General features: G+C 58.1%; 1 protein-coding gene across 3 annotated transcripts; it reads right to left on the bottom strand.

Annotated features, from left to right (window-relative positions):
• On the bottom strand, window positions 1-12,066 carry BBC3 (BCL2 binding component 3). 3 transcript variants are annotated; one of them, XM_033844598.2, is made up of 4 exons: window positions 9,174-12,066; window positions 5,005-5,293; window positions 3,422-3,612; window positions 1-1,121 (listed from the first exon to the last, which is right to left on the bottom strand). In XM_033844598.2, exons 1-4 carry the CDS (start codon window positions 9,228-9,230, stop codon window positions 1,005-1,007), a joined length of 654 nt encoding a protein of 217 aa, XP_033700489.1. In that variant the 5' UTR covers window positions 9,231-12,066; the 3' UTR covers window positions 1-1,004. The 3 variants fall into 3 exon arrangements, with proteins under 3 accessions (XP_033700489.1, XP_033700490.1, XP_033700491.1); XM_033844599.2 differs by lacking the exon at window positions 9,174-12,066 and adding an exon at window positions 8,005-8,145; XM_033844600.2 differs by lacking the exon at window positions 9,174-12,066 and adding an exon at window positions 5,675-7,987.
• Window positions 12,067-12,447: the final 381 nt, after the last annotated feature.

A 12,447-nucleotide genomic window follows, 5' to 3' on the forward strand; every position in this document is an offset into this window, starting at 1 on the left:
CACTGTTCCAATCTGATTTTATTGAAAAGGAAACATACAAAAATCATGTACAAAAAAAATTAACCAAACATGTACAGAAAATTCATTCCGGTATCTACAGCAGCGCATATACAGTATTTTACAGGCTGGGCCATCCCTCCCCGCTCCCAGACTCCTCCCTCTTCTGAGATTCCCCCCCTCCCTGACTCCCCGTTTCCCCCCAGCGCTTCGCCCTGGGGACTAAGGCTGGGGCGGTTTCCGCCAAAATATCCCACCCCCCAAATGAATGCCAGTGGTCACACGTGCTCTCTTCTAAACCTATGCAATGGGATTGATGGGGGGCGGGGGGTGGTCTCGGGCAGAGCACAGGATTCACAGTCTGGGCCCCTCCTGGCCACCCCCAGATGAAGGTGAGGCAGGCATGCCCACCACCCGCCGGCTGGCTCAGGGAAGATGGCTGGGCGCTGGGCTGGGGCGGCCGTCAGACACACCCCACTCTCTGGCTCCAGGAGGCTAGTGGTCACGTTTGGCTCATTTGCTCTTCACGGGCCCCCTCCCCGGGAGGAGGGGGGGAAGCACCAGGGGCCTGAGGCCAGGCCCAAAGTGAAGGAACACTGGGAGAGAGAGAGAGAGAGAGACACCCCCCCCCCCACCAGTGTCACCCCTGCAGCTGGAACGGGCAGCCAGCACCAGCAGCCTTTCCTGAGATGGTGATGGGCGGCAGAGGCGGGCGGCTCAGTCCCCACCGCCTCGGTCACCGCCGCCTTCAGACGCTGAGTCCGTCAGCCCTCTCTCCCCTGGCTCCTCAGCCAGGGACCCAGGAGTCCACATCTCCGTCAGTGCCCCGCAGGCTAGGCCGGGGCTGGGTCCGGAGTGGCTGCCCTGGCCCGCCCCTGGGACAGGCAGGGCTGGTAGTCCAGTATGCTACATGGTGCAGAAAAAGTCCCCCGCACTGGCCAGGGCGTCGGGAGGTGGGAGGGTCCTGCCCCCCACGTCCCCGACGTCCACCGGGCGGGTGCAGGCACCTAATTGGGCTCCATCTCGGGGGCTCCGCGGCCCCTGGGTAAGGGCAGGAGTCCCATGATGAGATTGTACAGGACCCTCCAGGGGGAGGGGCGGTGTCGCTGCTGCTCCTCTTGTCTCTAGGGAAAGAGAGCGAAGACCAAGTTAGAGTGGCCCTGAGATGGGCGTGCCTAGGTGGTCGGGTCAAAGGGCAGCGAGGAACAGGGTACGGTTCTAAGAGTGAGCTACGCCCTCAACCAACCCTCTGAGGTCGGTACTATTATTATTGTTCATGGGGTCCAGATACATTTCTCTGCCCACCTTGGGCCAAGGTCCTCTGGAACATGAGACTAGGACGGAAGGGATGCAGACAATGTCCTCAGCACAGGGCCTGCACATATTAGCTGTGGTCTCCTAGTCCCTGGTCTCCAGATGAGAAAGTTACCCAACCAAAGTCACACGGGGCTGAGGGGTGGGGCTGGATTGCAGCCCATCTGCCCTCCCATAAAAGGCTGGTGAGCCACACAGGAGGGGGCAGGGAGCCCACAGTCTCAGCAATTCTAGAACAATCTGTGGAAGAACTGGGAATGGTTCACCATCTGCGCTGAAGCTGCACGGAAGCATGTCGAGGTAAAGCTAACCCCCTGCCCTTTCCTCAGTGGCAGGATGAAGGCTGGGGGTAGCCTCTAGGACCATCTCAGTTCCACAGTGTTAGAAACGAAGGAAGCTAGATACAGGAAAAGGCCTCCCACCAATAAAAATTAACAATACTAAAAAACTTATGAATACCTACAGTACTCTCCACTCCCTGTACTGAATGCAGGGCTAAATCCGGTGCTAATTAGCAGGGCCCACCTAATCTCATCCCCACAAGGTGGGAAGGAGAAACCCATTTTACAGATGTGAACAAGAAGGTCAGATAGGGCTTCCCTGGTGGTGCAGTGGTTGAGAGTCCGCCTACCAATGCAGGGGACACGGGTTCGTGCCCCGGTCTGGGAAGATCCCACATGCCGCAGAGCGGCTGGGCCCGTGAGCCATGGCCGCTGAGCCTGTGCGTCCGGAGCCTGTGCTCCGCAACGGGAGAGGCCACAACAGTGAGAGGCCCGTGTACCGCAAAAAAAAAAAAAATAAACCATCCTAATGATCCTAATGGGTGCCTGGGGGTGGGCTGCCTGGTACCAGCCTGCCTCCTTATCACTCCCCACTAAACTTTGCAGCCAGGAGAAGGTGGCCAAGGGGACACATCAGATTGGCAGAAATTTAAAAGCCTGCCGCTCTTACACTGCTGTGGAGTGCCACCTGGCACAGTCACCTTGGTGAGCAGGCTATCATTTACTAAGGTTCAGGGCCGGCAGACCAGACAGGTATCTGCTCTGGAGACACATGCGTGCACCTGGAGATGTGTATTTTTTGGAAGAGCCAAAAAAAAAAGCCCAAATCAACCAACAAAAATAAATAAATAAATAAATAAATTTTTGAGACATTTCTCACCAATGAGAAAATGAACAAGGATACTACATGTCGATCCAATAAAATGCTACATGGCCATGAAAATGAATGAATTAAAGCTCCTTTGCCCATATGAATGAATCTTGAGCCTAACACTGAGAAGCAGAGAGTTTGGAGAGGAACACATACTGTATCATGTATATGAAGTCTGAAACGCGCCACAATCCTAAGCATTGTTTGTGGCCTGGTAAATATGTAGTAGAAGAATCAACACCTGCAGAGGAATGGACAGGCCAATTTGAGAGGTTTGAGAGGTTTCCTTTGGAAGGGGTGAGGGGAAGAGGGTCAGGGAGGGAAACAAGGAGCTTCACAACATCCGGTTTTTGTTTTTTCTTTGAATAAGCAAGCAGTGTGGGTGTAATGTTCAGGTTGGACAGATCTGGGTGGTGGGCGCCCTGGTGTTTGTTATTCTCTGCTCACTGCTGCAGGCTTCAAATATTTTGTTTTAATGAGAGGTCTGGCTGTGGGCCTTGGGGGCGGAGCCTCAAGCGGGGCGGGGCTTCCGGCGGGGCGGGCCTCCTCCGGGCCCGCCCCCGGCCCGCCCGGGAAGCGGGGTGGCGCGCCGCAGCCGCGCGGGCGGGCGGGAGGGGCGGGCGCGGCCGCGCCGCCGCTGCTGACTCACCGGCTATAAATAGCCCGGGATATATGAGCCGCTCAGCCGAGCGCCGCCCTCAGTCCCCGCGGCCGCGGACCCCGGGCGCGCTGCAGGGCTCGGGGATACGCCGGCCCCGGCCCTCCCCCGGGCCGTGACAGCGGCGGCGCGGGCCTTAGCCCTACGGCGGCTCCGCGGACACGCCGCCCCTCCCACCTGCCTGTCCCCAGCGCGACCCCGCCGCGCAGGGCGGCAGCTGCCGCACATCTGGCTGGGCCGCCGCAGCCCCCTCCCCGGCGGGAAGTCCCACCTGCCGTCTACCCCTCCCCCAGCACTCACCCGCCGTTCGTACAGCGCGTTGAGATCGTCCGCCATCCGCCGCAGCTGGGCCCCGATCTCTCGGGCCCACTGCTCCTCCTCCCCCCGGACTCCCGGGGCCGCTTGGGTGGGGCCGCCCGCCAGGGCCCCCGGGGCGCTGGGCACTGGCGATTCCAGGTGCTGCTCCGCGGGCGAGAGTGAGGGTTGTGGACCTGGGAAAAGCCGGGGGCCGTGGTCACACCCACCACCCCTCTAGGCCCTGAGGTGTCCCGGAGGGACCCGTTATCCAGGGCCTACTTCTCCCTTTTCCAGCCGCCTGATTTCTCTCCTGCACCCCACCTCATTTTAGAGATTCTGTTTTCCCCTTTAAGAGCCAGATTTCTCAGCTCCTACTCCCCAGGCAAAAAAGAAGTCCTGGGGAGGCCTTCCTGGGGTCACCTGTCTAGCCAGCCACCACCTCACTACCCGTGTTAGTTTGGAAGTGCTTCCTCTTATCCTACCTAAATACTTCCAAAACGGTGCCAAATTTTGACTGCTCCACTCAACAGATGGGGAAACTGAGGCTCACCCTAAGAAGTGGCCCAAGGTCACACAGGGCTACGGTGACTGACTACACCCAGTCACAAGCCTCAGGTCTCCTGCCCTCTAGTGTCCAACCACAGTGAAGCCACACCCCCGGATGTGGCCGAGGCCTGGAAACCAGGCGGTCAGACTGGCTGCCTCTGAGCAGGGGCCTGGGGGCTGGGATGCGGGAGATGCCTTCCTGCCTCCTCCCCACACGCACATTCTGAGCTCCCCTGACGTCTCTTCCTCCCTTCTGTCACGCCAGGTCCTGGCACGAGGGATCCCTGAGACCTAAAATCAGGGCCTCAGTTTCCACACCTGTGACTCTGGTCTAGAAATCGGGTCTCCTCTTGCCGCTGCTGCCAAGGAGCAGAGCCGGGGAAGTTTTCTCTCTCCTGATCTCTCTGGGGTCCGGGGATGGGGTGGGGAGGGAAACCGGGACAATCTTTCCATTGCCACCGAGTGTGCCGGCTGGGATGGGGCTAGCCGGGCACCACGGAGTTAACAGCCCATCAGGCAGGGGACCTTTAACCCTTCCCTCCCCAAGACCCGTCTCCCACCCTTTCCCCATACAATTGCCCCTCCCCCTCTCCTTCCTCCGGCCGGACTGCAGAGAGGGCGGGCCCTGGCCAAAGAGATGCAGATAAAAGGCAAAAGGCCACCCTCGACCCCTCCCCAATGTCCAGAAGTGACAGTCATCTCTGCCCACTCTCTCCAACTACAGTCCTCAGGGGGCTTCAGGGGACCCAGACCGGGAGAAGGGGGCTTGGAAACAGCTGTTGCCCGAGGCCCGGAAAAGGCCGTGGGCTGCAACTCGGGGACTGCAGTCAGATTCCAGGAGGGACTTCCCATTCGGCTTCCCCCCACCCCCTGCCTCCCACTCAGTCTTCCTGCTTCTTGCAACACAAAGACCACACTGGCCACACCCTCCCCGTGGCCCGGCCGGCTCGCCACCTCCCCCCACTCGCTCCCACTTCTCCGGTTCCTCCGTGTCTCTCTTTCCCTGCTCCCAGCATCCCTGGTGCGGGGCGGGCACTCACCGTCGGGGCGCGGGCCTCGGGGCCGGCTGCGAGGACCCCCAGGCCAGCGGGGGGCCCCCAGGGCGGCGGTGACGGCGGGCGGGGCGGTGGGGGCGCAGAGGTAGGCGGCGGGCAGCAGGGCGGGGGCGGCGGGGGCAGCAGGCAGGCCGGGTTCGCAGAGGCCGCAGGATACGGCCGAGGGCACCAGGCGGCTGAGGGGGAAGGGACGCGGGCCGTCGCGGGCCAGGCCCTCTACGGGCTCGGGGGAGCTGCCCTCCTGGCGTGCTCGGGCCATGGCGCTCCCTGGGGCCTGCAGGACAGGGCAGAGGGATGCGGTCAGCCGGGAAGTGCAGGGACCCATCCCACGCGGGGTACACAGGGCACCCCACTCCTGTACACATGGCAGGCCAGGCAGCCCAGGGCTGGTGCCCACAACACACGCAGGGCCCAGACGGAGGGGACTGTAGGTGCGTGTGATGGCCTCTCAAGACACATCCCTCCGGGCTGACCCGAGGCCTGGGCTGGCCGGAATAGCCTCCCGTGCACATGGTGATGGGCACACACGAGGGACAAGGAGGCACAGGATGGCTGTCACAGCAAGGACAAGGGCTCACGCAGGACCCAGACTTGTGGGTCTGTCAGGTGTGTGTGTGTGTGTATGAGGGCTGACAGCCCCGCAACACAAACTCACCCAACGTGGGACTCACACAGGGCCTGGGCTGGTGGGATTAACTTCCGGAACACAGTGATGGGCACACAGGGAGGGCAGCCAGGCACTGTGATGCCTCGCAACACACATGGGGACTCACACAGGACCCAAAGGGGTGTGTGTGGAGGGTACACAACACACACAGAAAGGCTCACGCAGGACTGGCCAGCCAGACCTCCCACCTCGTCTCCCATTTGCACAGAAACATTGAGATGTCCCAGGACAGACACATACAAACACTGACCAAAACGTGGACACACACATACACACAGGCCACAGGAAGAACTATCCCCACAATGCAGAGTGGCTGGCACAACCCATCCCCTCCACCCCATACACACACATATACAAACTGTCAGGGTCTCACCCGCTGAGCCACTGTTAATAGGCCCACAGACACACACATACACACTATGCAGCCCTCACAAGCACAGACAGAAACACACACCAAATAGGCACTGCCACACTTCTCAAACACACATGCCCCTCCCGACAACACACGCGCAATAGATAAGACCCACACACCTCAGTACTCACACACATATCAACACAAAACAGACCTCCATGGACACACACATGGACCGACACAACCGAAACACACCCACTTGTCACCAACTCTCAGACCCCAGGACACATGTAAAGCTGGCACACACAGACACATGTCATCAGACCCAGATGCATCACCACATGCCGGCAACAACACAGAGACGCAACAGCAGAACAGCAGACACCAACCCTCCCTCCTCCCCCAACCTCCAAACACGATCACCAACTGTCAGCCCCGGACACACACGCAAATGCACGCGTGCATGCACGCACACACGCGCACATACACACACACTACAGCTAACTCTAATCCTACACTGCCCTGGCAGCGCGCACACCTAAAGCACCCACAGAAAACACTGGTCTCACGTGACTGACATAAACACTACACACACGCAGCCCACATGACACACATGAGCCAGCCAGCCGATCAGAGACAAGCCCCTCAGACCCAACACACACACACTCACACACACGCACACACACACGGGCTCAGACACAGCCTCATACAAGAGGCTGCCAGCAACATCCACTGACTGCTCTGCTCAGACCCCACAGAGCCCAGCTCCTCAATTCCCAGACGCCGATGCCAGACACACAAGGCAAACACAGACCAGACAACCCCCAGCACACACACACACACAGACACACACCACGCAGAACTCACACAGACACCTGGAGAGAAAACAGACATCGGCACTGGGCAGGCACACCATCACAAACGCTTAGCTGAGCCACATGCCCTGGAGATAGTCACAGTCACAGACAGTACACACAGGCAAGACACACAAGCACACACAAACACAGCACATCGGGCAAGACACACATGTAAACACACAAACAGCTCACTCAAGCAACACATCAACACACTACAACCACACACTATAACACAGGCAGGCAATACAGACCCACAGAATCACCCCCAAACAGCACACACAGACAACTCTCACAGAGGACACAACACAGGTACACCACACATAAACAGAGCACCCGCCTTCAGGCGCGGCGTACACAGACAGAACCCCACACAAACACGCATGGGGACGGCGCGCACACCACGACGGGCCACAGCCCCACCATTCCCCGGGACTGACACAAGCACTCCCTGCAGACCCCAGCACAAACTCGGAGCCAGACACACGCACACACCCAGGCGAGACACCTGCAGATCCACAACCCCGCACACGCGCGCTCCCACGGCGGGCCCAGACGCCCCCCTGCGCTGTCACAGCCCCCCCCACCCCGCCGCCGCCACGTGCGCCCGCCCCGCCCGCCAGGCGAGCGCGGGGCCAATAACAGGCTGTTGCTGGGGCGCAGCCCCCGCCCGCAGGAGCCGCAGACTTCACGGCCCGCGAGCCGCCCCCTGTCGCCGCCCCCGGCGGGCGCGCGCGCCCGGGGTGTGGCCGCCCCTCCACGCCGTCCCCCCCCCCCGCCCCCCCCGGACTGCAGGGGCCGGGGCAGTCGGGGTCGGCTCACTTCCCCGGAGCCGCACTGGCCGCCAGGGGGCGCTGCCGAGCCCGCACCCCATTGTTTGTAAACAAACCCGTCAGACCGCTGAGGCACCTGCGCTCTCGGACCCTCAGTGCCTCCCGCCCAGCGACACCAGCCTCATGGGGGGTGGGGGGGGGCAGGGAGAGAGGGAGGCACGGTGTAGGGACTCAGCGTCCCCCCCACTGCTCTCCGAGTGCACTCCCGCCACCTCCTCCAGGGAGCCCACCCGGCCTGGCCAATCGCCGCTGGCTGGGACTTGGGGCGCGCACACTCACCCCGGGGGCATGAACACGCCGGAAGGGACGGTGATGGGGGGCGGGCGGCTTCCTTCAGGAGGGCGCGCCCGCCGAGCGCCGCTCGCTGCGGCTGCTGCTGTGGCTGCTGCTGCTGCTGCTGCTGCTGCTCTAACTGCAGTGGCTGCCGCTGTTGCCGTTGCTGTTGCTGCCTCGGCTTCTCCTCGGGCCGCAGGCGCGTCCGCGTCCTGGCCGCCGCCGCTGCTGGTTTCGCTGCCGCCGCCGCCGCCACCAGGCACCCGCTCGCATGTGGCTCGCGCCGCGTCTCAGGCCGCCCGGCAGATCCCGGGCCCGCTCGGCGGCAGCCCCGCCCCGCCCCGCCCCCGCCTGGCGGGTCCCACGCCCCGCCCCCGCGTGACGCCACTGCCCCGCCCGCCAGCCGCGGACAAGTCGGGACTTGCTGGCGCGCGCCGCGCCCCCAACCTCGGCGCGGGGGGTTTCCCTGCAACCGGGGGCGGGGCAGGGCCTGGCCCGGGGCGCGGAGGCGCGCTGATCGGCCGCTCAGACAGCGGGACAGCCGGACACACACACTGACACACTGACTGGGACCCACAGACACACACACCCAGAGACGTGTACGGAGACTGACCGTCTGGCGCTCCAGGGTACACAAAGTCACGTGCTGACAGGGCCTCGGGGACAAGCCGACTTGCAGACACACAAATGCACACCCTGGACAGAGGCGTGGACGCACAAACACACACACTGACGGAGCACTCACACATCCAGACACAAATACATAATCTGACTTGCTAACAGGGTCACTGGGACGCACATACTACAATGTCAGGGACACACACAGTTGCACAAACACCCACAATGCTGAGCACACCTAGACCCACAAACCTATCAGGTTCACAAGCATGCCCACTGAGCAGGTACCCACAACACACACACAGTCTGAGAGCTTCTCAGGAAATAGAAACTTCCTGATAGGCTCAGCTGAACACACACACATACACACACAACACCTGTCACAGGGACACCTGGACACACAGCTTGATCTCGATGAAACTCCTACAGAGACACACACAAACACACCCACCCCAGCTCACAACTGACACATTAAAATTGTCAGAAATTGACCGTCACAGACACAGATCAAGTCAGACATAAACTCCCCCCATCAACAGACAGTCACAAAGTCACACCTGTGACAGGTTCCTGCTAACTGGCCCACTGATGGGACACTCCAGAAGCGTGCACATCTGACCACACTCGCCACGAGTCTGGTGGGGGAACCAGGGCTATGAGAAAGCCCCGGGCACCTGGCACGGGACATGCCCGGGCAGTCCCTGCAGTGACTCTCACTCGGGTTTTCTGCCTTTCAGTTCCCTTTCCTTTCTCAGTTTCCCATTGTCACTCCTTCCCCCACTCTGATGTGGTCACTAGGTGGTGTCCTGCCCTCCCACAAAGACTCTGGGTTCTGTCTCCCCTGCACCTTCCATTTCCTCTATGTCACACTGCAAACCAAACTGTGTCATCACAGGGCAAGTGTCCTCTGAGTGCCCAGCTCTGGGCTAGCCGAGAAGGGGTGCCAGACCCCAGCAAAGGTGGGCATATCCAGGTTCTCAAATTTGGTTCCCTCCAAGGCCAGACCCTTCGACTTCTCAAGAGCAGAAAACGCAGATCTCAAGGGTAATCTCCCTACTTTGAATATTGAGGACTAATTCAGCCTCCCTCTCTCCTTCCCTTTCCTTCCCTCATTCATTCATTTCCCCTTCCTTCCTTTCCTCCAGTGTTTTTTTTAAATCTTTTAAAATATTTATTTTAATTTTTTTGGCTGCACTGCCCAGCTTGTAGGATCTTAGTTCCCTAACTAAGAGATTGAACCTGAGTCCTCGGCAGTGAAAGTGCAGAGCCCTAACCACTGGACCACTGGGGAATTCCCCGTCCAGTGTTTTTCAAACTGTGGGTCATGACCCACACGAGCAAACCATGGACTGTGAAATCACTTGTGTGGATCTTATTCTGTTTTATTGAAGTTTATTGAGATATATTTACATGCCATAAAATTCATTCTTTTTAGGTGTATAGTTTGGTGAGTTGGGACAAATGTACGCTACTGTACACCACCACAATTGAGATTTGGACCGTTTCTATCACCCCCAAAACTTCCCTTGTGCCTTTTTATAGTCAGTCCCTTTTACCTGCAACTTTAGCAGCTCTTGACCAGACTTAAAAAAAAAACAAAACAGAATATAATTTAAAAAAATTATGAAGTCAGAGGAAATATTGTTTCCTGAAAATTTTATGTATAGTGGATACATACCAAGCCACAAAGAAAATGGATGTATTGCTGACTGTAGGTTGAAGTTAACGGTGCTTGAGGGATGCTGCTTTAGACGTTTATTAAATGAGATCATTCATGGAAGTCACTGAATACAGTGTCTTACACGTATAAGTGCCTAATAAATGTTGGCTACTATCACTAGTATAACTAATTATTGTCAGTGTTTGCTCTGTGCCTGGCAGTGATCACGTTGGGAGAGAGGCTCGCAGACCAGCCTGTACCCCTTACTCCCCTTACTCACTGATCAGCGCCCTAAAGCTGCCTAGTCTAGGACTGGACACCAGGAGGCCAGATGTGCTGGAATGTTCTTCTGAGAAGAAAATGAGTGTGAAGGAATCTGGCTTGGTGGGTAGGAGTGGGAGAGGAGAGGGCCAAGAATCTACCAGGCCATAAGCATTGGCACCAGTCAAGATCCTCCCCACTATGTAGTCCAGATTCTGTTCCAAATTCTGGCATCCTCTTACCCCCAGACCAGGGATCTCAAACTCAAGAGCCAATACGAAATAAATGAGAGAAGTGAGTCCAGTGTAAGACAACAGGGCATGGTGGGGACTGTGGCTAAGGAGAGAAAGTGTGTTTCTCCTAGAGACATACAAAGTCAAAATTAAAAACTATATTGTGACTGGCTGAAGGGTTGCCTTTTTGAGACCCCCTACCCTAGGGGCCCAAGGAAGGAGAAGCCCCAGCCTCTGTCTTCCAGACTAAATTCCCCTCCACACCTACACCAGCAGGTCTCCTGAGGGACCAAGGGACTCCCTCCTCTAAGTTCCTGGAGGAGCATTCTGGGCCTCCAACCCTGCCTCTGGTCCCTGCTCCCCTGGAGAGGGGCCGAGAGGCTCTGAAGATCTGAGCAGGCAGCAATACCTCTGATAGAGGATTAGAAACAGAGGCGAATAAAGGTACAAACAGAGAAGGAGTCAGATGAGGGGAATGGAGGGAGTCAGAAAGAGAGAGGGAGAGACCAGATGGAGAGAAAGTGAGAGGGGTCAGGGATGGAGGGATGGCTTGGCTCAGGTTGGCAGTCAGGCTTGGCAGAGAGTGGACGTTGTTTTTTGGTTGTTTCTGTTTTTGTTGTTGTTTTGTTGTTGTTTGGGGCTGCTGGCATGCAGGATCTTAGTTCCCTGACCAGGGATTGAACCCGGGCCCCCTGCAGAGGAAGCGCGAAGTCCTAACCACTGGACCGCCAGGGAAGTCCCTAGAGCAGTTTCTTAATCTCTTCTCTACTGACATTTGAGGCCGGATGATTCCTTGTTGTCTTGTGCTTTGTAGGATGTTCATTAGTCACTCTGACCTCTATCCACTAGATGCCAGTAGCACCCCCTCCCTCTGTGACAATCCAAAATGTCTCCAGACACTGCCAGATGTGCCCTGGGGGAGGCAAAATCAACCCAGGTTGAGAACCATTGGCTAAAAGAAATCCGTCAGGGTCTCCATAACTGTGGCTCAACCCCCCCAAAGCCTACACAAAAACTCACCCAAGAGCCGGAGCTCTGGGGACTTGAGGGCCTGACCTAGAATCCCCAGCTCGGCCACCTTCTGGCTGTGTGACATTGGGCAAGTTGTCACGTCTCTGTGCCCCAATTTCCTCACCTGTGAGTTGGGACAGCACAGGTCCCTACCTCATAGGATTGTGCAGAGTAAGAAGGTCAGTAAAAATCGGGCTTCCCTGGTGGCGCAGTGGTTGAGAGTCCGCCTGCCGATGCAGGGGACACGGGTTCGTGCCCCGGTCCGGGAAGATCCCATATGCCGCGGAGCGGCTAGGCCCGTGAGCCATGGCCGCTGAGCCTGCGCGTCTGGAGCCTGTGCTCCGCAACGGGAGAGGCCACAACAGTGAGAGGCCCGCGTACTGCAAAAATAAATAAATAAATAAATAAATAAATAAAATAAAGCACTGGGGCCTCCGTGGGTCCTTAATACATGTTACCCATCATTACTACTACCAGTGTGGGGGGCTATTGACTCTGAGAATCCAAACAAGATCTTCAAGCTAAGACCCTCAGGTTGGGGCAGGAGTTTCAAACCGCGCCCGCAGGCCAGCCACTAAGGTGTTTCTCCAGGCCGGCACAGTTTCTCATTTTGAATTAATGCCTCTCAAAGGGACATTCAACACAGTGAAGAGATAGAGCCTCCAG

The sequence above is a fragment of the Tursiops truncatus genome, chromosome 19 (genome assembly GCF_011762595.2).
Source record: "Tursiops truncatus isolate mTurTru1 chromosome 19, mTurTru1.mat.Y, whole genome shotgun sequence".
NCBI classification, from domain to species: Eukaryota; Metazoa; Chordata; class Mammalia; order Artiodactyla; family Delphinidae; genus Tursiops; species Tursiops truncatus.